This window comes from Nansenia antarctica, assembly GCF_963989245.1.
Source record: "Nansenia antarctica genome assembly, chromosome: 1".
Lineage (NCBI taxonomy): Eukaryota > Metazoa > Chordata > Actinopteri > Argentiniformes > Microstomatidae > Nansenia > Nansenia antarctica.
In genome coordinates, this window is record NC_137674.1 from 47,558,539 (window position 1) to 47,581,724 (window position 23,186).

At 43.8% G+C, this 23,186-nt stretch overlaps 1 protein-coding gene across 2 annotated transcripts; it reads right to left on the reverse strand.

Moving 5' to 3' along the window:
- Positions 1-3,347: 3,347 nt before the first annotated feature.
- On the reverse strand, positions 3,348-12,540 carry LOC308175895 (centromere/kinetochore protein zw10 homolog). Of its 2 annotated transcripts, none has more exons than XM_080550465.1 (16): positions 12,434-12,540; positions 11,630-11,764; positions 10,407-10,499; positions 9,964-10,041; positions 9,690-9,849; positions 9,318-9,467; positions 8,857-9,051; positions 8,445-8,581; positions 7,961-8,137; positions 7,427-7,665; positions 5,154-5,225; positions 4,823-4,992; positions 4,459-4,589; positions 4,078-4,209; positions 3,774-3,976; positions 3,348-3,566 (listed from the first exon to the last, which is right to left on the reverse strand). In XM_080550465.1, exons 1-16 carry the CDS (start codon positions 12,536-12,538, stop codon positions 3,446-3,448), a joined length of 2,298 nt encoding a protein of 765 aa, XP_080406591.1. In that variant the 5' UTR covers positions 12,539-12,540; the 3' UTR covers positions 3,348-3,445. The 2 variants fall into 2 exon arrangements, with proteins under 2 accessions (XP_080406591.1, XP_080406590.1); XM_080550464.1 differs by having other exon boundaries at positions 10,407-10,505.
- Positions 12,541-23,186: the final 10,646 nt, after the last annotated feature.

Here is a 23,186-nt window from a genome sequence, read left to right on the forward strand (position 1 = left end):
CTGTGTCTTATATTAACACATGCAGTATGTGTGCACCCCAGGCGTATTGCCATCTCCATTGCAAACTGTATTACTAATAATGTGATTAGGACAAAAATAAATAGTTGAGTTTGTTCCAATGACTGGGCCTACTGCAGTAGGCTACACTCTACAGTTGCATTCATGGCCAGACTGAACAGTTATCATGTACTGCTTATTTGATTGATTCGTTATCAGTCTTGCTTCTTACAGCATTGCATTGATTTCCCTTATTATTCCCAAAATGTTTAGGCTATTAGGCCTACTGTATTAGGCTACACTCCTAGTCCCCTCCTTACTGCATTAGGCTACACTCCTAGTCCCCTCCCTACTGCATTAGGCTACACTCCTAGTCCCCTCCCTACTGCATTAGGCTACACTCCTAGTCCCCTCCCTACTGCATTAGGCTACACTCCTAGTCCCCTCCCTACTGTATTAGGCTACACTCCTAGTCCCCTCCTTACTGCATTAGGCTACACTCCTAGTCCCCTCCCTACTGCATTAGGCTACACTCCTAGTCCCCTCCCTACTGCATTAGGCTACACTCCTAGTCCCCTCCCTACTGCATTAGGCTACACTCCTAGTCCCCTCCCTACTGTATTAGGCTACACTCCTAGTCCCCTCCTTACTGCAGTAGGCTACACTCCTAGTCCCCTCACTACTGCATTAGGCTACACTCCTAGTCCCCTCCCTACTGCATTAGGCTACACTCCTAGTCCCCTCACTACTGTATTAGGCTACACTCCTAGTCCCCTCCCTACTGCATTAGGCTACACTCCTAGTCCCCTCCTTACTGCAGTAGGCTACACTCCTAGTCCCCTCACTACTGCATTAGGCTACACTCCTAGTCCCCTCTCTACTGCATTAGGCTACACTCCTAGTCCCCTCACTACTGTATTAGGCTACACTCCTAGTCCCCTCACTACTGTATTAGGCTACACTCCTAGTCCCCTCCCTACTGCATTAGGCTACACTCCTAGTCCCCTCACTACTGTATTAGGCTACACTCCTAGTCCCCTCACTACTGTATTAGGCTACACTCCTAGTCCCCTCACTACTGCATTAGGCTACACTCCTAGTCCCCTCCTTACTGCATTAGGCTACACTCCTAGTCCCCTCACTACTGCATTAGGCTACACTCCTAGTCCCCTCCCTACTGCATTAGGCTACACTCCTAGTCCCCTCACTACTGCATTAGGCTACACTCCTAGTCCCCTCCCTACTGCATTAGGCTACACTCCTAGTCCCCTCACTACTGCATTAGGCTACACTCCTAGTCCCCTCACTACTGCATTAGGCTACACTCCTAGTCCCCTCACTACTGCATTAGGCTACACTCCTAGTCCCCTCCCTACTGCATTAGGCTACACTCCTAGTCCCCTCCCTACTGCATTAGGCTACACTCCTAGTCCCCTCACTACTGCATTAGGCTACACTCCTAGTCCCCTCACTACTGTATTAGGCTACACTCCTAGTCCCCTCACTACTGCATTAGGCTACACTCCTAGTCCCCTCCCTACTGCATTAGGCTACACTCCTAGTCCCCTCACTACTGCATTAGGCTACACTCCTAGTCCCCTCCTTACTGCAGTAGGCTACACTCCTAGTCCCCTCCCTACTGCATTAGGCTACACTCCTAGTCCCCTCACTACTGCATTAGGCTACACTCCTAGTCCCCTCCCTACTGCATTAGGCTACACTCCTAGTCCCCTCACTACTGCATTAGGCTACACTCCTAGTCCCCTCACTACTGCATTAGGCTACACTCCTAGTCCCCTCACTACTGCATTAGGCTACACTCCTAGTCCCCTCACTACTGCATTAGGCTACACTCCTAGTCCCCTCACTACTGCATTAGGCTACACTCCTAGTCCCCTCACTACTGCATTAGGCTACACTCCTAGTCCCCTCACTACTGCATTAGGCTACACTCCTAGTCCCCTCACTACTGTATTAGGCTACACTCCTAGTCCCCTCACTACTGCATTAGGCTACACTCCTAGTCCCCTCACTACTGCATTAGGCTACACTCCTAGTCCCCTCACTACTGCATTAGGCTACACTCCTAGTCCCCTCACTACTGCATTAGGCTACACTCCTAGTCCCCTCACTACTGCATTAGGCTACACTCCTAGTCCCCTCCCTACTGCATTAGGCTACACTCCTAGTCCCCTACCTACTGCATTAGGCTACACTCCTAGTCCCCTCCTTACTGCATTAAGCTACACTCCTAGTCCCCTCACTACTGCATTAGGCTACACTCCTAGTCCCCTCCCTACTGCATTAGGCTACACTCCTAGTCCCCTCCCTACTGCATTAGGCTACACTCCTAGTCCCCTCACTACTGCATTAGGCTACACTCCTAGTCCCCTCCCTACTGCATTAGGCTACACTCCTAGTCCCCTCCCTACTGCATTAGGCTACACTCCTAGTCCCCTCCCTACTGCATTAGGCTACACTCCTAGTCCCCTCACTACTGCATTAGGCTACACTCCTAGTCCCCTCCCTACTGCATTAGGCTACACTCCTAGTCCCCTCACTACTGCATTAGGCTACACTCCTAGTCCCCTCACTACTGCATTAGGCTACACTCCTAGTCCCCTCACTACTGCATTAGGCTACACTCCTAGTCCCCTCACTACTGCATTAGGCTACACTCCTAGTCCCCTCACTACTGCATTAGGCTACACTCCTAGTCCCCTCACTACTGCATTAGGCTACACTCCTAGTCCCCTCACTACTGCATTAGGCTACACTCCTAGTCCCCTCCCTACTGCATTAGGCTACACTCCTAGTCCCCTCACTACTGCATTAGGCTACACTCCTAGTCCCCTCCCTACTGCATTAGGCTACACTCCTAGTCCCCTCACTACTGTATTAGGCTACACTCCTAGTCCCCTCACTACTGCATTAGGCTACACTCCTAGTCCCCTCACTACTGCATTAGGCTACACTCCTAGTCCCCTCCCTCCTTACTGCATTAGGCTACACTCCTAGTCCCCTCCCTACTGCAGTAGGCTACACTCCTAGTCCCCTCCCCGATGTCATTGTGGGAGGAGGGGGGCAACAATCAAGTATTGCTCTTTGCTGGGAGAGCAAATATGACAACCGTTTATCAAATGCAACAAACTAGTGATTGATTGATTGACGGCCCAAAAAGGTGAAAATGATCAACACACAGATTCACGACGTGACAGAAAATGTGTTATGCCTACTCGCAAATGACTTGGACAGAGAATGGCTTGCCTGAATGTAAGAGGCAGGCATCTTTGGTGTATAACAGAGTTTGTAAAGAAGCTGGGTATAAAACCACATTTTTATTCATTGCGTTAGTTCACAACTTAGGAAAAATCGGCATGAACAAAGACATTGAAGAATACCATTTTCCTCAGTGGTCAGGAACAGTGCTGAGGGAGAGGGGCAGAGTCTATTTGATGTTTGTGAGAGCAACTGCTCGTCTCTCCGTGTTCTGGAACAGCGCTCGGATCAGGCTCTTCACCTCCGAACTGGAGAACTCCAGCGACAGAGGCCCTTTGCCCTCCGCCCACCTTCAGCCCACAAACAAACCAAGTAGAAGACTCTTAACACAATTTCCAATCAAACTTTACAGTCAACACACTACGTATATCCCAAAATGTAATTGTTAATTATTGTTATAACCTTCAATCTGCTTGACCTTTTAATGATCAAAATTAATAACTTTAAAATGTGGCATTCTGAGAAGAGAAGCCTGCGTGTTCCTGTCTCAGTCTTACCGGTCTACTATCTCCTGAAGATTAGCCCTCAGCACTATGACCAGCTCCTTGAAGGTCATCCACTTCTTCACATACACAGGCACCTCCTCCTGGTACCTCTTGTTCTTATTCTCCTCAGGCAGTGGAATGAACACCAGGGGTCCTTCCTCAATGATTGACTGACATAGCGTGTGTAGATGCTCCCCATCCTCTGTTGAGATATCCTAAAGAAGAAAAAGACAAGGATCAGGAACAACATTTGTTTCCTTCCTCAGACACAATGAGGAAACACACATGGAATTCTGAAAATAGAACCCGAGTTCACCTCAAGGATCATGATCTTGGCGATGATTTCTGAGATGGCAGAGTTTAGGAGCGTTCCCATGGCTTTACAGTAGATCTTGACTGGTAGGACGTCTTGCCAGACTGTGCCCAACCTCTTCAGTTGATGGATAACCTGTAACAAACAAACATGCCGACTGATGAACAGTGGAAATCATTAGACAGGTCGTAGAGAGACATAGCCTAATGGCTAAACTGGAAAAAAGTAAAAGCTGTGCTTTTTTTTGCTCATTATATGTTAGTTCATTCATGCCAACAAAACTGAACAGCTGACCGAAAACTGAACTTTGATAGAAGACAAATGTAACGTCTGTTATCATGAGACTGTATTTCACAGACCTCTTTCTGCTCCATGAATACTCACCTGCCTGACGGCCTTGCTGGCTACAGAGTAGCTATCCTTGTCATCCAGGTGGGAGAAGTCGCGGGCAGTGGAGAGACGCTCCAACATCTCGGCTCTCTGAACATTCAGCTGGCCCAGTAAGCACTGGGCACCTGGTTTACAGCCAGTTAAGAGAGTTAGCAAGCTTCTGAGTCTTCAATGTACCTCCTTACCTTCCTGTCTACCGTCACTATCTCTATCCAATCAAATAAAAAATATGAGTAGGACTGCCCCACTCAGAAAAGAATAACCTTTAAAGAAAAAAAGCGATGCTTTACTGTGATTTACTGTGTTTCTTGTTTGTTTTTTCCTTCTTCCTTATGGAGTAGTAGAAGACTTCCCTCACCCAGTTTCCTGAAGCCGGGCACCAGGTCCACAAAAGTGACGGCACCACCACTGAGGAGCTCGGGCAGGTGTGGTCTGAACTGGTGCCCCAGGGTCAGCAGGTGGTGGGCGATGTACATGCAGTTGTTGTGCTGGATGGCTGCCAGGTGGGGAAACTTGAGCAGGTTCTCTCTGAGTGCAAAGAAACACACAGATGAATTAGAGAGACCATGTATTCATGTATTAAGTACAGACAACACTAGTTATAAGGTGAATTAAGTGTCTCATGTGAGGTTTTCAGAAGCCTTTTATTTTTTTAGACACACTATATACACATACATTCTTATACTCACTTGTGGTATGTAGGCACAACATCGTAAAACAGCTGGAATATATTCCTCACAGTGAAGAACAGTTGGGTAGCACTGGTGAAAAGAAGGAATAACATTTCAACTTTCTCTGCAATCTCTTTGTGCGCGACGCCTAGGCAACAGTTATGTGCTGTGATATGACGTTGAGGTTGCTTATTGTCTCCAATTTCTCCCTTAACCAGACCAGGACGGTACAGGACGGCACGCATTTGTATCTTACCCGTACCGTATTTTCAGAAACGCTACTCCATTATACACAACAGACAGAGTCGGGAAAGTAGGAGTAAAGCGTCATATGTGTTTTCAGGTGAGAAAGTAACCATTTATATTACCAAAATATCTGATGTTTGTTTTCCACTTCTGTAGGCTAACGTTAGATAGCTTTGTTACGTAGTTAGATACCTTTACTGCTGGGTTCGACATAAACGTCGGAACATAATAGCTAAACAAGTTGTTAAATGATTTGGGGACCAATATCTTTAGCTAGCTAAAGTAACTAGATTACTACCGTATTTTCCGGACTATAAGTCGCACCCGAGTATAAGTCGCAGCAGGCCAAAAATGGGTCATGAAGAGGAAAAAACCACATATAAGTCGCACTGGACTATAAGTCGCATGGTTCAAGGGAACGGGCTTGGCGGAATCAGCGGGGAAAGAAGACCCTGTTGAGCTTGACTCTAGTCTGGCACTGTGAAGAGACATGAGAGGATTTGTAAGCCCAGGAAGGACATAATTCACGTTAAAACTTCTTCTGAAAGGTTAGAAATACTTAAATTATCGAGTGTAAAGCCAGGGCTAGCTAGCGCGTTGCTAACGAAGGTTAGCAAAATGGCGTCGCGGGAGCAAGCAAACAGGATGGAACAGCCTCTGAAAGGTAATAAATGACTTTAATATCGTGTATAACGTTCATAATAGCGTGTATAACGTTCATAATATAGTGCTTAATGTCCACATTGTCGAGTGTAACGACTATTTATCGTGTATAAGGCCATGACAAAGATAGCTTGGTGAAAAACGGAAGTAGTTAGGATGAAGGGCGGCCTACAAACAATGCAACATTGAACAGCCTCTGAAAGGTAATAAATGACTTTAATATCGTGTATAACGTTCATAATATCGTGTATAAGGTCCATAATATCATGTTTAATGTCCACATTGTCGAGTATAATGGCTATTCTATCGCGTATGTGGCGCTAGCGGAAGTAGCAAAATAGCCTCGCGGGGGTAACTTAGCAACATAGAACAGTCTCTGGAAGGAATAAATGACTTTAATATCGTTTATAACGTCCATAACATTGTGTATAAGGTCCATAACATCATGTTTAATGTCCACATTGTCGTGTTTAATGTCCACATTGTCAAGTATAATGGCTATTCTATCGTGTATGAGGCGCTAGCGGAAGTTACTCCTTGGTTCATGTCAGTCAGAGATTACCGTATGTCAGTTCATGTCAGTCAGAGATTATGAATTATTGATATATAAGTCGCACCTGACTATAAGTCGCAGGACCAGCCAAAGTATGAAAAAAACCGCGACTTATAGTCCGGAAAATACGGTATATTGTTGTCTTAGCAATTGGTAAAAGAACAGGATTAAAATAAATATGAGCAATAACATATAGAGCTGCTTGCTACAGCAAGCACAATACAAAACAACTTGTTCCTTCTGAAGCTACTGAAGATACTGGGACCATTCGTGACTGTGCTACAGGCAGTCAAATACTAGGCGAACGTGTGTGTGTGTAAGACACTAAACTTGGATTTTATCCATTTCAAGTGGCATCTTTGTAATCATGACGACATAGACATGTCTAAGAATGTAACCATGTAAATTCCCCAAATAGTGAAAACACCACCGCTAATCCGTGATCAGACTTAGCTGAGGTGCTGCAGCTGAAGAGTATCAAATAGAGTGCAAATTATTGTAAAAACAATAGTTGTACACAACTTTCACATACTATGTAGTGTCACCGAGTAGCACGGATAGTACCTTTCGCTCCGACTCAGGAGCGGCAGCTAAAATCAATACGGGTACTACGGCCCGGTACGGGCCAGTTGGCAGTGGAGAAAGCAAAACAAAGTGGGAGCACGGGTTCCGGTACGGTAGTGGAGAAGCGCCATTACTGTTATGGACTATCGATGAACTAGAAAGTCAAGAAACATCCGTCCTCATGAATCATTCCTTGTGACTAAGCTGCGTGACTAGAATCTGATTCATCTGGTGGTAAGGGTAATAAAGTCATGGCAGAGCGTACCACTGGCCTGTGCTGTCCACGGCCTCAGACAGGGTGTGCAGGGCCAGCTCCATCAGCTGCTGGACCGACTCGCTGATGCGACACACAGGCAGACACAGGGTCTGTACGCCCAGAAGCTTCTCGCTCTCCAGCCTCACTGCCTCTGACTGAGAGGGCCTCTTGGCCTTCTGTTTCCCCTCGTCCCCAGAGCAAGGTTGGGGGAGCTTGGGAACGGAAAGCTTCGACTCTGTTAGGGTAATCTGTGGGTTAGGAAATGACACGGTCACCACAGTGGATTCCTGATGAGTGCACATCAGATGAGTGAAAATGCAGTTCATTTTATACCGCCTCAAAATAGATTGTTATTACTTAGCATGCATACGTACGTTAACAATAACATACATTTACTGTGACTGCTCAACCAATATAACAGCACAGGCTTGCAGCTCAGTGTTCAACCAATATAACAGTACAGGCTTGCAGCTCAGTGTTCAACCAAATGCTTAGATATCTTCTATCTTCGATCTATTGGAGAGTACAGGCCATACTACTGACAGTGTTGTGCATCTCGGAGGTCATCAGCTTGCGTGCGGCCACGATCACATCTTTGCATTTCTTGCTGGCGAAGTGGCAGTTGATATTTCTGGTGTACTTGAGCAGCTCTGTGGAGTCTCCTGGGAGGTAGTGCATCTCCTGGAGGGATTTCTCAAACGCCTCCGTCTCTTTGATCACCTGTGGTAAAACATAGACAGGGTGGTACTGTATGAAGAGAGGAATGAAACATTCCCTCATCTTGTTTCTGTTACTCAGTAGAAGTGTTAAATAGTCTCAGAGGACACGGCTTGACAGTGGGTATCGCAATAACATCTGCATTATTGAACCGATACGACTGAATAAATGAACTGTATTTGAACTGATACGACTGAATAAATGAACTGTATTTGGGAGAATTGTTCTTGCATATAGTGAGATACAAGGACAAATAATCTGTAGTTTTGTTTCTGTGTTACCGTGTTGATTACTAGCCTTTGATACATACCACACTATACGTCTCAAGCTGGCTGCTATCAGAAGGTATGGAGTACAATAAGCACTCGTGGATGACACAATGGGACATCTCCTCCCATATCAAGTCTCCCAGCATAACGGACACTTTTTTCTCCCCAACAGAGACATCTGCAAAAGGGGGAGACATGGCCACATTGTCATGTTGCTTTGAGGTGAAGTGACCAGTTTATTTCCATTATCCTTGTATTACAACATTTCATGCAATAAGACATGCAACTGACTGGCGTGTGGAAAATGGAGTCAATAATACCAGAAAAAAAAACAAAAAAACAACAACAACAACGACTATAACATACACAAAAACATACATAAATATATATATCCACTATATATATTTGTGTATAAACTAATGGACAAACAGTTATATTTGTGGCAGGACCTACTAAGCAGATGTGTGTGTAGGGTCTTGAGCACCAGCAGGACTTTGATGTAGACCTGTGAGGGGCTGGGGCGCTCCCCGGGGGCCTCCACACTCAGCAGGGACACCAGCACGCCCTGGCCCTGCTGCTCTGTCACCTGGATGTTCAGAGACGGGTGCGTGATCAGAGGCTTCAGCACATACTTCAGCAGCACCTGACCTGGGGCAGGGGGAGAGAGACAGAGGTCAGACCTAATGTGTTTGGGCCTAACACTATGAAGTAGCCTCAGAATATATAAGCACAAGACGAGCAGCCATTGAAAATATAAACAATGAAAGAATCCTCAGAAAATGTAAACAGAATGCCAGCAGTCTCAGAAAATCTAAAGACAATGATAGCAGTTTCAGAAAATATCCAGACAATGAAAGCAGTCGCAGAAAATATAAGCAGAATGCAAGCAGGGTGTATGCAAGAGTGGGTCTTACTGAAGACTTTGATCTTGTGGTGGAGCTGCCCCTGGATGGCCAGGGCCTGGAGGACACAGGACAGCAGAGGGGGAGGGGTCTGCTCCGTCGTGGTGCCACCCAGGGTCAGGTGCAGCTCTGTCTTCAGGAAGGACTTAATACCAGTCGGCTCTGGGAGAAAAAGGAATGGACACTCACAATCAGTATCTGCTGTAGCACACCACAGAGAGATGTGGTTGGTTTACACTAACCATGTATGTGTTTTACTATGTATGTGTTTTAACCATGTATGTGTGTTAAGCTCATGACTCGCAGTCGCAAGTAAAAATAATTATGTGATTTTGGAAATAAACTATCAATCAAGCAATATCCCTCAGACAAGAAGTCATTCACCTTTGGCTGGAGGTAGTTTCCAGACAGCTAGTCTCTTCCACTCGTCTCCTAAGTGGTAGATGAGGTGATCTCTCTGGATGGTGAGCTCTGCACTGAGGGCTCGTAGAAGGGGCAGTTCAGAGCCCTTCCAGGCCTTTAGAGCGTCTGTACTTCCCCGGGCCTGGAGGAGATCCATCAGTCCAGTTCAAATGGGGACAGCATTACATTTGATTTTACTAATAGAATGTCTGATATATGGACCATTGGTTAGGATCAGAACTCTACAGAGACGTACCTTTTCTAACTGTTTGGCAGCAAGAACATACTTCTTCCCCAGGAGCGCTGTGTGATAGTCCTCCATTGCATTGTGAAACTAAACAAATAACACAAGACACAAAGAAAATGTGAAACGGTGACATATCAATACACTTTCCTATTCACCAAGATCACTGACTTAAAGGCTCACTAAAGTGAATATTGTAATTTCTTTGTAATTGTAACTTAATTTAGCATTACCCTATGACAAGTTAGTTCTCTGTCATTTTCTAGTACTATCTATTTGTCAGTAAGATTTTTTTTCCTCTAACTGTTCTTAATGTTACTTACAAGGCTGGTAAAAAAGAATAATGCTGGTCCTCTACTTAGAGCCATATCTTCATGAAAGAAAACGGGATGCACTCCAGAATAAGTTGAACCAATATTTATTTTTGATTTAATCATAAAAAAGTCAGTTTGTACCTCTTCTAGGTGTCTGAGCATTGCAATGACGGTGCTGTTTCTCTCTAGCTGCTGCTTCAGCTTGGCATACTCAGTCACAGACTGGGGGCTGTGCTGCACCTGTGCAAACATACACGTTTGTAAGCCACCTGGACCAAACTGAGAGCTGGAGTCATGCTCCCTGTCAGGACAAGGCTGCCACAAAGAATCAAAACTAATGAGAACAAATCAGGATGAAAACAAATAATTTAAACTCCTCAAAAAAAGTTCGGAAACGTTAGGCTATTTCAGTCGATTATTCCTCCCCTTTAATAATACCAATTGGTATTGTATTTTATATTGTTGCAAAGCCTGATTAGTCACCTTTACAACGAGGTACAACTTGTAAGGCTCATACATTCGTAGAATGAGCAACACAGCTAAACGTGTGGGTAGCGGCCCAAATTTTTTTGCCAAATCCCCTGCAATATTCTTCTGTTGGTATTCACTCTCGTTTTGAGTTGCTAGGTGGATTGGATGATTGCACTCTCCCACAGTAATAAGGAAAAAACAACAGAATCTGGGACCTAACTCCATCCTCCAGGATGACAACGCTCGCTCCCACAGAGCCAGGATCATCACAGAGTACCCCTAGAATTAGGGAGTGGAGAGGGTGGAATGGCCTGCCGTGAGCCCAGACCTCAACCCAATTGAACACTTGTGGGATCAGCTTGGGCGTGCTGTACGTGCCAGAGTGACCAACGCAACCATGTTGGCTGACTTGCGGCAAATCCTAGTTGAGGAATGGGATGCCGTCCCACAGCAGTGTGTGACCACCAGGCTGGTGACCAGCATGAGGAGGAGGTGCCAAGCTGTTGTGACTGCGTATGGATCTTCCACACACTACTGAGGTCCCTGACAGTGTAAAATGAATAAAGTGTACAAATGGCCAATATGTGTTGTTTTTTCCTTATTACTGTGGGAGAGTGCAATCATCAGAGTGCAATCATCCAATCCACCAAACTACCGCTACCCACACGTTTAGCTGTGTTGCTCATTCCATAAATGCATGATCCTTACAAGTACCTTGTTGTAAAGGTGACTAATGGGCTTTCCAACGATATTAAATACAATACCAATTGGTATTATTAAAGGGGAGGAATAATCGACCGAAATAACGTTTCCAAATTTTTGTTAAGTTTAGTTAAGCTGGTTTTAACTGCCAAAAATGTTCTGTCTGCTCCTTGCGTTACAGTAAGCCTTACCTCAGTCTCAATTAAACTTATGAGGACATCAATTTCTTTGGACACTTCCTCTGCCTGTCCCATGAGCGCCTCTGCCCCCTGCATGCTGGGTAGAAACTCAATGTATCTCTTGTTGATCATGTCACACACTTCTTCCTATAGTGAGACCAGGCAAATTAAACAAATCAAATGAAAGCTGGAAGATAAAGCTGGTGATGTGTTCCTTAAAAGATCTGCATTTATATAGATGTTTGTCCAGTTTGTCCACGTTGTATGTCCAGTTTGTCTCTCCATCATGACACGTCAACACAACACTGGGTAAGGTTAGTAGCTGAAGATTAGAGCTTTCCAGCGAGTAGGCCTAGTTAGTTACACCGGAGAACATGTGTGCTTATGTTATACCTACACAACCTTTTCTTTGTAGAGCATTTAACTAGTTAGTCAAACGGACAGCAGCAGTCGGGCTTACAGTTAAAATATGAATAGACCAATCAAATCAAAAGTGTATTATTTTTGTGATATACGCACAATACAGCCGTAGACGGTGTGATGAAATGCTTTGGCAATTCTAGCTTTTCAACAGTGCAACAAACAATAAACAATAAAGTAGCAATAGTAGTATGAAAGTACGTGTGAGAGAGAGAGAGAGAGAGAGAGAGAGAGAGAGAGAGAGAGAGAGAGAGAGAGAGAGAGAATGTTCATGCAATGTTATGACTAGGGTTTGCAGCATGTTTAATTTAACTACGTCCATGTCTCCTTCAGGCAGGCAAGTTAGGAAGCATGTTTGACAGCTAGCTACCGAGCTAGGCTAACTTGCATGCTTACCTTCGTTTCCTCCACTTTCCGTGACAGCTTGCTTATTTTACTGGTGAAGTCTTCTTTTTCCAGCTTTCCAGAGCTAGCAAGCACTTCTCTCACGAAAGAAGACATTGTCTTTGCATACGTACTATGGCCAAAGCCTCCTAGCCTCTTAGATGCTCCTCGACGCCGGACTGAAGTTGTTATTGAAGAAGCCCGCTCAGACTTCTCTGACGTCAGCGTTGTATGGAAATGAGAATCTCTTCAAAATAAAAGTCCCATTTCAAATTCTTAAAAGACTTTCAAATTGGAGACCTCAAATTAGTGGACAATTAGTATGCTGTTACCATAATTAGTAATCCTCCTGCTTCCTTTGTTTAATTATTATTTTTATGATCTAACCTCAAAAAAATGTCTGTTTGCGTTCTGAGTGGACATGCTCAGAAATGAAGCATCCGTTTTCAAATCCTTCACTAGGTTTTCTGAATTACACGGTCTCCGTCAACAAATTACCAAACCCACTAGGGTGTGTATTTCTACTCAAACCACCATAGATCTCATTCTAACATCGGATGAGTCCAAAATCTCCAAGAGTGGGGTTATTGTATGTGGGCTAAGTGATCATTACATGATCTTTTGCACTCGTAAAAAACAAAAACCCAAGGCTGGCGGTCATAAAACTATAACTACTAGATCCCTTAAATCCTATTCTAGTGAGGCCTTAAACCATAAACTGGAGAATCAAGACTGGTTTGATGAACTAAAATGCACACAGGTTGAAGAGGCATGGCTAGGTTTCAAAACCAAATTCCTAAATATTATTGACAGTATAGCCCCCATGAGAACCACCAGGGTTAAAACCCGATCGGAACCATGGATGAATTCGGACATTCTAAATGCTATGAAAGTCAGAGACCTAAAATGCTCTGAAGTTCAAAAATGCAAATCAAAATTAGTGAAACACTTAAACGAAGATCACAAAACCCACTTTGAGAAAATTAAAAAACAATGCAACAAACTATGCAATCAGGTAATTACCATGACCAAATCTGCTAAGAAAGAATACCTCGATAACAAAATCGAAGAAAACTTAAACAAACCACGTGACCTTTGGAAGCTACTTAATAGCCAACTAGGTTGCAGTCAAAAACTCAAAACCAGGTCTACAAACATCAGCATCAAATCTGGTGATTCTCTCCTTACAGACAAGCTGGATGTGGCTAAGTGCTTAAACACTTTCTTTACAACCATAGCCACTAAATTAGTTAACAATCTACCACCCCACTCAGGGCGTTATGGTGTAGAGCACATCCGTGAGTTCTACAATAAACTGGGTGTACGCAATGATGATTTTAAACTCTCCATGGTGTCAAACGATGAGGTGTTTAAAAAGCTAGGCGCTCTACACTCAGAAAAGGCCACGGGCCATGACAATATTCCAGCCAGATTTCTAAAAGACTCAGCTGCCTCCATTACCCCAATCATCACCCACATAATAAACCTCTCCATCAAACAGGGACACGTCCCCCTTGACTTTAAAATAGCAAGGGTAACCCCACTGTATAAAAAAGGAAGCAAATTAGACCCAGGCAACTACCGACCTGTTTCTATTCTTAATTCCATCTCGAAACTTATGGAAAAAATAGTTTATGAACAGGTCGATAGGTACCTTACCGAAAAAAAGCTGATGTATGAATTTCAATCAGGATTCAGAACATCCCATTCCACTGACACATGCCTTCTCTATTTGAACGACCACATCAACCATGAGGTGGACTCGGGCAAGTACTGCGGCATGGTCATGCTGGACCTCCAGAAGGCCTTCGACACAGTAGATCACCACATATTGTTAGATAAACTGAAAGCAATAGGGTTCGATAGAACATCGGTGAGCTGGATGCAATCCTACTTAGAGGGGAGGGAACAGGTGGTTAGTGTGAACGGAACACTGTCCCCCCCCCTCCCAGTGACCTGCGGCGTTCCACAAGGAAGCATTTTGGGACCTTTACTGTTCCTAATATATGTGAATGACATGTCATCAGCATGTGATTGCAATTTATTCCTGTTCGCGGATGACTCGGCTCTGCTGGTCTCTGACAGGGACATATTGCAGGTGGAAAAAGCGCTGAGCACTGAACTGAGTAGAATCTGCATCTGGCTAGCTGACAATAAACTATCAATACACCTAGGTAAAACTGAAACCATCCTATACGGATCCCCATCTAAACTCAGAAAGGCTGAAAATTTTAAAATAAAAGTGGGTAACATTAATATCACAAGAAAAGAGGATATTACATACCTGGGCTCCATCTTAGAGGCAAATCTTTCCGGAGATAAAATGGCAGCAAAAGTAATCAAAAAAGTTAACCATAGAACTAGATTCTTGTACAGGATATCCTCACTTGTCAGTAAAAACACACTGAGGACCCTATCAGGAGCTCTCATTCAATGTCACTTCGACTATGCCGTAACATCATGGTACTATAGAACCACAAAGGCCCATAAAACAAGACTCCAGACAGCCCAAAATAAACTGGTTAGGCTTCTGCTAGGTCTCAACCCTAGGACACATCTAACCGCTGCTCATTTTTTGAGCCTTGATTGGCTACGAGTAGTTGACAGAGTGCAGCAGCTTGCACTGGGCCTGGTCTTCAAGATACGCTACACCACAAAGACACCCAAGTACCTGTCAACATACTTCCAAAAAGTGAACAACGTCCACACATACAACACCAGAGGAAGCTCCACGAACCACGTTCAACCGCGTTGCACCACAAACAAGGGGTTAAACTCGTTTGCAAACTATGCAGTAAAAATGTGGAACGCCCTTCCTATAATCTTAAAGGAGTGCAAAACACTGCCCACCTTCAAAACCACTCTCAAAAAACATTTACAGGAGGCTGCAATCCGTAACTGGACCCTCTAAATCAAAAATCAGATTAAAAGACCCGAACTACCCACTGTACATACTTTGTGTTTTGTCCCCCGCCCCCACCTGTGGTGTATGTCCCCACCTGTCCTACCCGCTGTACATACCTTATGTTTTGTTGTATTGTTCTTCCCATGATGGATGTGTGTTTATCTTGTAGATAGTAATAGTTATTTGTCTGTATTATCTTGTAGATAGTACTAGCTTTTTTGTCTGTCTTACATGTAACGATGAATTGAGAATCAAGGACCCCAATTGAAATAAGCCAGTGGCTTTCTTGGGTTTTTATCCTGTTAGTTGACCTTGTATGTAATATGTACTTTCATGTACCTAATTCTGCAAATCTTCTAATAAAGTTTTCAATCAATCAATCAATCAAGTGAGTGAGTGAGTGAGTGTGTGCGTGTGTGTGTGTGTGTGTGTGTGTGTGTGTGTGTGTGTGTGTGTGTGTGTGTGTGTGTGTGTGTGTGTGTGTGTGTGTGTGTGAATGTGTATGAATGTGTATGTGTGTGTGTGTGTGTGTGTGTGTGTGTGTGTGTGTGAGAGAGAGAGAGAGAGAGAGAGAGAGAGAGAGAGAGAGAGAGAGAGAGAGTGAGTGAGTAAGAGTGATTTGGTGCTAATTGTTAAATAAAACATTATTTATTAACTTGATATTTGGCTTCTTCATTGGGTCTGCAATCTTTGCAAGCGCACTTTTCAATGCTCATTTGCATACCCAAATATGCTAATTTGCATATTTCTTATTACGTTATTTACATGGTAAAGAAAAACCCCATCACAACACCCAGCCAAGTGAAGAACAGTCTCCAGGAGGTAGGCATATCATTATCCATGTGTACCATAAAAGAAAGACTTCACACAAGCAAATACAGAGGGTTCACCACAAGGTGCATAAGCCTAAAGAATAGAAAGGCCAGATTAGACTTTGACAAAAAACATTTTTAAAAAGCCAGCCCTGTTCTGGAACAGCATTCTTTGGACAGATGAAACTAAGATCAACCTGTACCAGAATGATGGGAAGAAAAAAGTATGGAGAAGGCTTGGAACGGCTCATGATCCGACGCATACCACATCATCTGTGAAAAAACGTGGAGGCAGTGTGATGACATGGACATGCATGGCTTCCAATGGCACTGGGTCACTAGTGTTTATTGATGATGTGACAGAAGACAGAAGCAGACAGATGAATTCTGAAGTGTTTAGGGATATTCTGTCTGCTCAGATTCAGACAAATTCAGCAAAGTTGATTGGATGGTGCTTCACAATACAGATGGACAATGACCCAAAACATAGTGTGTAAGCAACCCAGGACTTTTTTAAGGCAAAGAAGTGGAATATTCTGCAATGGCCAGAGTCAATCACCTGATCTCAACCCAATCAAGCATGCATTTCACTTGCTGAAGACAAAACTAAAGGCAGAAAGACCCACGAACAACAACAACTGAAGACTGCTGCAGTAAAGGCCTGACAAAGCATCACAAAGGAGGAAACCCAGCATTTGGTGATGTCCATGTGTTCCAGACTTCAGGCAGTCATTGCCTGCAAAGGATTCTCGACAAAGTATTAAAAATGAACATTTTATTTATGATTATGTTAATGTGTCCAATTACTTTTGAGCTCCTGAAATTAGGGGACTGTGTATAAAAATGGTTGCAATTCCATACAATATTTTTGTTCAACCCCTTGAATTAAAGCTGAAAGTCTTCAGCACTTCAATTACATCTTGATTGTTTCATTTCAAATCCTTTGTGGTGGCATACAGAGCCAAAATTATGGAAATTGTGTCACTTTCCAAATACTTCCAGACCTAACTGTATATAAATAAATGAATGTCAATGACCCCAGGTGTGGGACTTTATTAGGTCAAACAGGTTTGAGGGGTCAGGCAAAGGACTTGGTGGAGTCAGGCAAGGGTCAGGCGATCATCGTTGTAATCCATGGAGCAGGGCAGGAACCGTGGTGCAAGGTGCTGGGCTGGAGGTGTCCATGGTGCTGAGTGCCCACTGATGAGCTAAATAAAACATTCTATTTCTGATGAGTCAACAGCACTAGGGCTCCTTCACAAAACCCTTACTGGAATCTTCATACACTCTGTGAATTAGTCTTTACTTTCTGATGAGTCAACAGCACTAACCCCATCCAGTGCGACATGTAGATAGCATATATTTAGAATATGTAAAATGCAAACACCAGAAATGCAAGAAAGTTTATGAGGTATACCAAATGGAATTAATAACAAGTGTTACAACCCTTCTGTCTAGAGTAAAATAAGGGCCTAACAGGATAGAGTGCAGAATGTACAGGTGTGTTGCAACACAAATGCCAAAAAAAGTGTACAAGGGATCAAATCAATTCAAGTTTTATTTGTATAGCGCATCTCACAAGATGCGACTCAATGCGCTTCACGTAATGACAGATGTTCAGTGTCCAGTGTAGTGTAGTGTTCAGTGTTGTGTCCAGTGTCCAGGTTCCAGTGATAGCTTGGTCAAAAGGACGCAAGGGTAAAAAAGCTGTGCACTGTGCATCCAGGAAAATTCCCCTGCAGCCCTCTAGTCGTAGAGCGACTACTTACCAGTTTGCCCACCAGTGCAAAGCTGCGGTCCTCACAACCCCCCCGAGGGACCCCACACGCCCGACCCACCACCGGCGCACCTGGCCCAGCCCACCAGGCTCAGACTATCATAGCCCTGCACGAGGCTAGCCGGGTCAGGTGCCCCAACGGCAGAACAGACCAAGCACGCAGGCCGGCCGGGGGCCCCCGAGGAGAGGCCCAGGGAGCCCAGCGCACGGCAGGCAAGCAGGGGCGAAAAACCTGTACACAGCGCCTCCAGGAAAAGTGCCACTAGACCTTAGGGGTCTAGCCGGTGTGTATCTTATGAGTGATAAATCATTGCTGTTTGCACTTTATCGCCAATGCTCTTTTAACATTGTCTCTATGGTCTTTCAGCTTCCTTTTTTCTTCTTTGCTCAAATGTTCGACCATGTAATGGTCAAACAGCTGCTTCTCACTGTTGAGACAAAATGTTATAAAGAAGTGATTAATAAATAATTTAAGAAACCCGCATGCATCAGTGGTTGCAAACTGTCATGGAAATTGTATTAGCACTCTCCAGTTTACCTCAAGTCATACTGTGGTCCAAATTTATAAATTTCCATGGCTTTCTTATTGGAAACACAGTCCACAGATAATTAAAAAAACAAGAATTAGACATAAATAGACATAAATAGGTGGGATATAAATAAAAATAGAATAGAAATACATTCACTGTAATTTAATTATTTAAAAATAATTATCTTTGTTTTGTCACTATTTGCACTTCTGGTTATATGCCAAACTGCATTTTGTTGTTGGTACTTGTACTCAGCAATGACAATACTGTAAAGTTGAATCTAATCTCATATCTGATAATGCTAAACCACATAGGATTACCCAGTTAGCCAAGCCTGATTTATGAACAAAACTACGTGCGAAACAGCCAAATGCGTAACACATCCAACAACCTAAATAATAAATACATATATGAAAACTATAACGTTCATCAATCATATACATATATGTATAACTATATGTTCATTAATCATATTTCGAAATTCTCACCTGAGCTGTATTTGCCATTGTCCTTTAAAATCTCGCAGTCCTCTAAAGTCCTTTAAAATCTCGCGGTCCTTTAAGATCCTTCAAAATCTCACGGTTTCTCGCGGTTACTTCTGTGATGACGCGCTCGAACCAAATAATGGCCTCCATGCGTCCGGGTTTTAAAGGACTTTAGAGGACCGCAAGATTTTAAAGGACAATGGCAAATACAGCTCAGGTGAGAATTTTCGAAATATGATTAATGAAGATGTTATAGTTTTCATATATGCAGGGACGCGGGAAGGGGGGTGCTGAGGGTGCTGCAGCACCCCCTAGCGGCAGGCAGAAGGAGCTCCTCCTGCCTGAATTTTAAAAATATAAATATTATTCAAACAATAATTTAAAACAATATACGGTAATAACTATTGTTGCTTTTGGGAATAAAAATAAATGTGTTTTTTGTAATAAATGTAAAAATGTGTTTGTTAGTTTTAATGTTAGTGATCACATGGCCATATCTTGCTAGGGAATCTCTGAGTTCTTTAGCAAAAATGCTAAATCAGCCAGAACAATTGAAGTGGAGTTGGAAGAAGATGCTGATGCAGTTGCTTGCTTCGCTTAACAACACTCCCATTAATGCTCTACTGTCGGACGTTGTTGAGAAAGAGCAACAGACGGCCAGAAACGTATTAGAACTGATATTCAGATCCATCTGATTCTTCGGCAGCGAAGGGCTTCCGTTAAGAGGCAATAACAATCGACATGGAGTGCTGTCTGTAATAATGGTCAACATCATGTTTGTGGACATTGTGGGACACTGTGAGCTGAGTGGAAATTACTGTAAATTCCAACACATTGTTGGTAAAATATTTAACGTTACGTCTTTGTAGTGTGTGGGTGCGTGCGTGCTTAACTATTATTGCCCGTGCATTGGGGCCCGTCGTTATGCCACTGTGTGCGTGTGAGCGAACGAGCAATCAGCGAGAGGGAGGGAGGGAGGGAGGGAGGGAGGGAGGGAGAGAAATCGTTATAATTTTTTCCCTGGCAATTTTTTCCCCTGTAGCGTATAGACAGCACCTCAGCACCCCCAGTCAAAATACCTTCCTGCGTGCCTGCATATATGTATTTATTATTTAGGTTGTTGGATGTGTTAGGCATTTGGCTGTTTCGCACGTAGTTTTGTTCATAAATCAGGCTTGGCTAATTGGGCAATCCTATGTGGTTTAGCGTTATCAGATATTAGATAAAGAACAGAGCCAAGCCGAGCCGAGCCGACCCGGGCCGACAAATGGAAAAGCACCAAAGAAGCAGGCCAGCCCGGGCTGACCCGGGCTGGCCCTGTAGTGGCCCTGTAGTGGAAAAGCGCCCAAAGTTTCCATGCTCGTTCTCAGTGCCTCACTCGTGGTGATACAATCCCTGCACCTCCCCCACCCCTTGGTTGGCTCAGACTTTTACATAGGTCAGCGCTTTATAGGTAAGGTAAATGCTTCTATCGGGCTATAAAAACAAATGACGACAGCCAAAGCATTAACTTATATATTTTAAGTAATTGTAGAACATCAAAGTGGCATTGGAATCGACCTCATTTGGCCAGGAAGTTGGAACAATACCGACTCCACCACTGGAATTACATTGGCAAAGCCTTTCAGGAGAGAACGAGTGGTCACTAGCTTTTGCGGGGTGCTGGCTAAACGGCCGAATCCCTGGTTGGTTCCTATAATCGGCTAAATCGGTTTCATAGTTGCCACCAGAGGGTGCTAAACTAACCTCAATAACACCAGGCTAGGGCCAGGTAGGTGGAGATGACAGTGTACACAAAGCAAAAACTCATATGAAAATAAAGACATCTGAGAAGGAAAAGAAAGGAATCAAAACCACTGGCAGCGAGGATCTTTTCATGCATTTTATTGCCAAGTCATTTATTCACCCCCTCATTCCTGTTGTGTATTCAAAGGCCACCCAATCAAAAAAACTAAAACAAACAAGAGCATGTATACACATGAACACACACACACACACACACACACACAATTTCAGGAGGCACATATGTGACAGACCATGTTCATATATAATAGGATCCTTTGATACTGTACATTTGTCTCACCCTGCCATTTTTAAAGTGGACAGTACATCATTTGTCTGGAGAAGTGCCAGTTTGGCCTTGATAATAATTACACAAGGAGGGTAGATTTCCCTCAAAATGTCTGCCTCAGCCACTCTCACGACTCCACCAGAACTCCTTCTCACTCACAGCATGATATTGTGGATCAGGAGACTGGAGGTAGAAGTCAGAGGACGTGCTTATTGTAATGTATGGAACTGAATGAGGAATAGTGCAGTAACACATGTTTGATACCATTCCTCATTACATTCATTACAATGAGCCCGTACTGAGATTTCACCCTCCACCAGCCTCCCCTGGTGGATACATCTCCATTGTGCACTGGTGCTTTTGTCCAACCCAACCCTCCCTAACCATGATCCCTACCCACAGTGACAAGCAGGCCTACACTCTCCAGCCCTCAGTTGTGAAGAACACAAGATTGATGTACGTTTAAATGTTCTTTATTTAATGACATCAAGGTTTGGGGGAGAGAAAAAAAAGAAGAGAACAGAGATCACCCTTTCTTTCCATTAAGGCTAGAATCCCTCTGCATCCATCCCAGAGTCAAGAACAATCATACTTTATGTTACATAACATATACACTTCCTTTCAAGATATAGATATCCTGTTCCCAGCAGGGGATGCTGGTGGAGGTAGAAATCGTAGAATGGGCTCATTGTAATGCAATGAACGGAATAAGGAATGGTATCAAACATGCGTTTGATACCATTCCTTCTTCTGTTCCATGCATTACAATGAGCCCATTCTACGATGTCTACCTCCACCAACCTCCCCTGGTTCCCAGATATGCACAGGAGTTGGCTAAAGCACAGAGATCTGGGACCAAGCTAGCATACAGATAAGAGACAAAAAGGTAGAACAGTTAGAAAAACCTCAAAGAATGCAGTTTATTGAAGTAAAATGCCTTTACAGACAGAAAACAGCAGGGACAGTATACAACAAACCTTAAAAAAAACTGGGGCTAACTTTCCAAGTCGACCATTATTTTTCCATTGCAATCAATCCTGATATTCTTTTATCTCAAGCTGTCCAGTTGAAGTCTTGTAAAAGACACATTGACAGACACTGAGGTGAAGTTTTCCACTTAAATGTTTCCCAGCACTTAAATGAAAACACAGCATATAAAGCACTGCCAGTGGCGAAGCCTGTTTAGGTTACAGCGGTTATACAACCGGCCCCCATTGTAGAACATCAACACCCAATCCATAAATATATACATGACAGGGTAAAAATAAAGGTGTGTTTTATTTATTTTACCAAAGATAAATGCATTCAAGTCATATACTGGTGCTGTGATTCTGTCACCCTGTTTTGATATAGGACTCTGCACTATGTACAAATGTAAACACAAGTTCCAATCAAACCACCTAGCAAGCCACACCCCCATATACAAAGCCACACCCCCTCCATTGCAGACCCAGGAAGTAACACAGGGGAACTGGGATGTGGGTGGGGTTATTTTCACATTTCACTCTAAACGGGGGGCCTACAGCCAAGTATCCACTTAAACAAAGATGCTATCAGAGTAAATCACACTTGTTGGTGGGTACACTGCATAAAGCTGATGGGCTTTCCTTGACTGAAACAGCCATTCAATGTAAACGGATCAATGAATAAGGAAATATGGCCAAGGGATAAGTGAAGAGAAATCTTACTGAAGTATCACTCCTGTACTGTGGACAAATGCTGATGCTTTAACCAAAAACGTTGAAGCAAGTAAACACCCTGACGGAATTCTATGAGGATTTGAGAATTCTTCACGGGCTAAAGTGCTGACAATCTCAGAGGATCTGAGCTTGGGGTTGGGGTAGGAGACGGTGCGTCAGGGCAGGACAGGGGTGGCTGGGTAGAGGAGGGGGCAGGGAGTGGTAAAAGGGGGAAGAGAATCAGCAAATTCCTCATCATCAGTTTCAGCAACCATGTTGCACTCAGATTCCCCACAGGTAAATGCACATGCTCATATGGCAACACACACACACACACACACATTTTAATCATTTATTTATGTGTGTGTGTGTGTGTGTGTTGCCATATGACACGGGCTACACACACACACACGCACGCACACACACACTTACGCATACACAACACACATAGCCCTCATAGGCGAAAACAAAGCATACAGTAGTCCTCTCCTGTGTCCCCGGCACCA

Bases quoted from the DNA above. Each gene is read 5' to 3' on its own strand.
- LOC308175895 (XM_080550464.1), bottom strand. From the start codon at position 12,538: ATGTCTTCTTTCGTGAGAGAAGTGCTTGCTAGCTCTGGAAAGCTGGAA. The intron at 4,993-5,153 runs GTGAGTATAAGA...CTTTGCACTCAG, and splicing joins GTTGTGCCTACATACCACAA to AGAGAACCTGCTCAAGTTTC. The intron at 4,590-4,822 runs GTGAGGGAAGTC...GCTGTAAACCAG, and splicing joins GCCCGGCTTCAGGAAACTGG to GTGCCCAGTGCTTACTGGGC.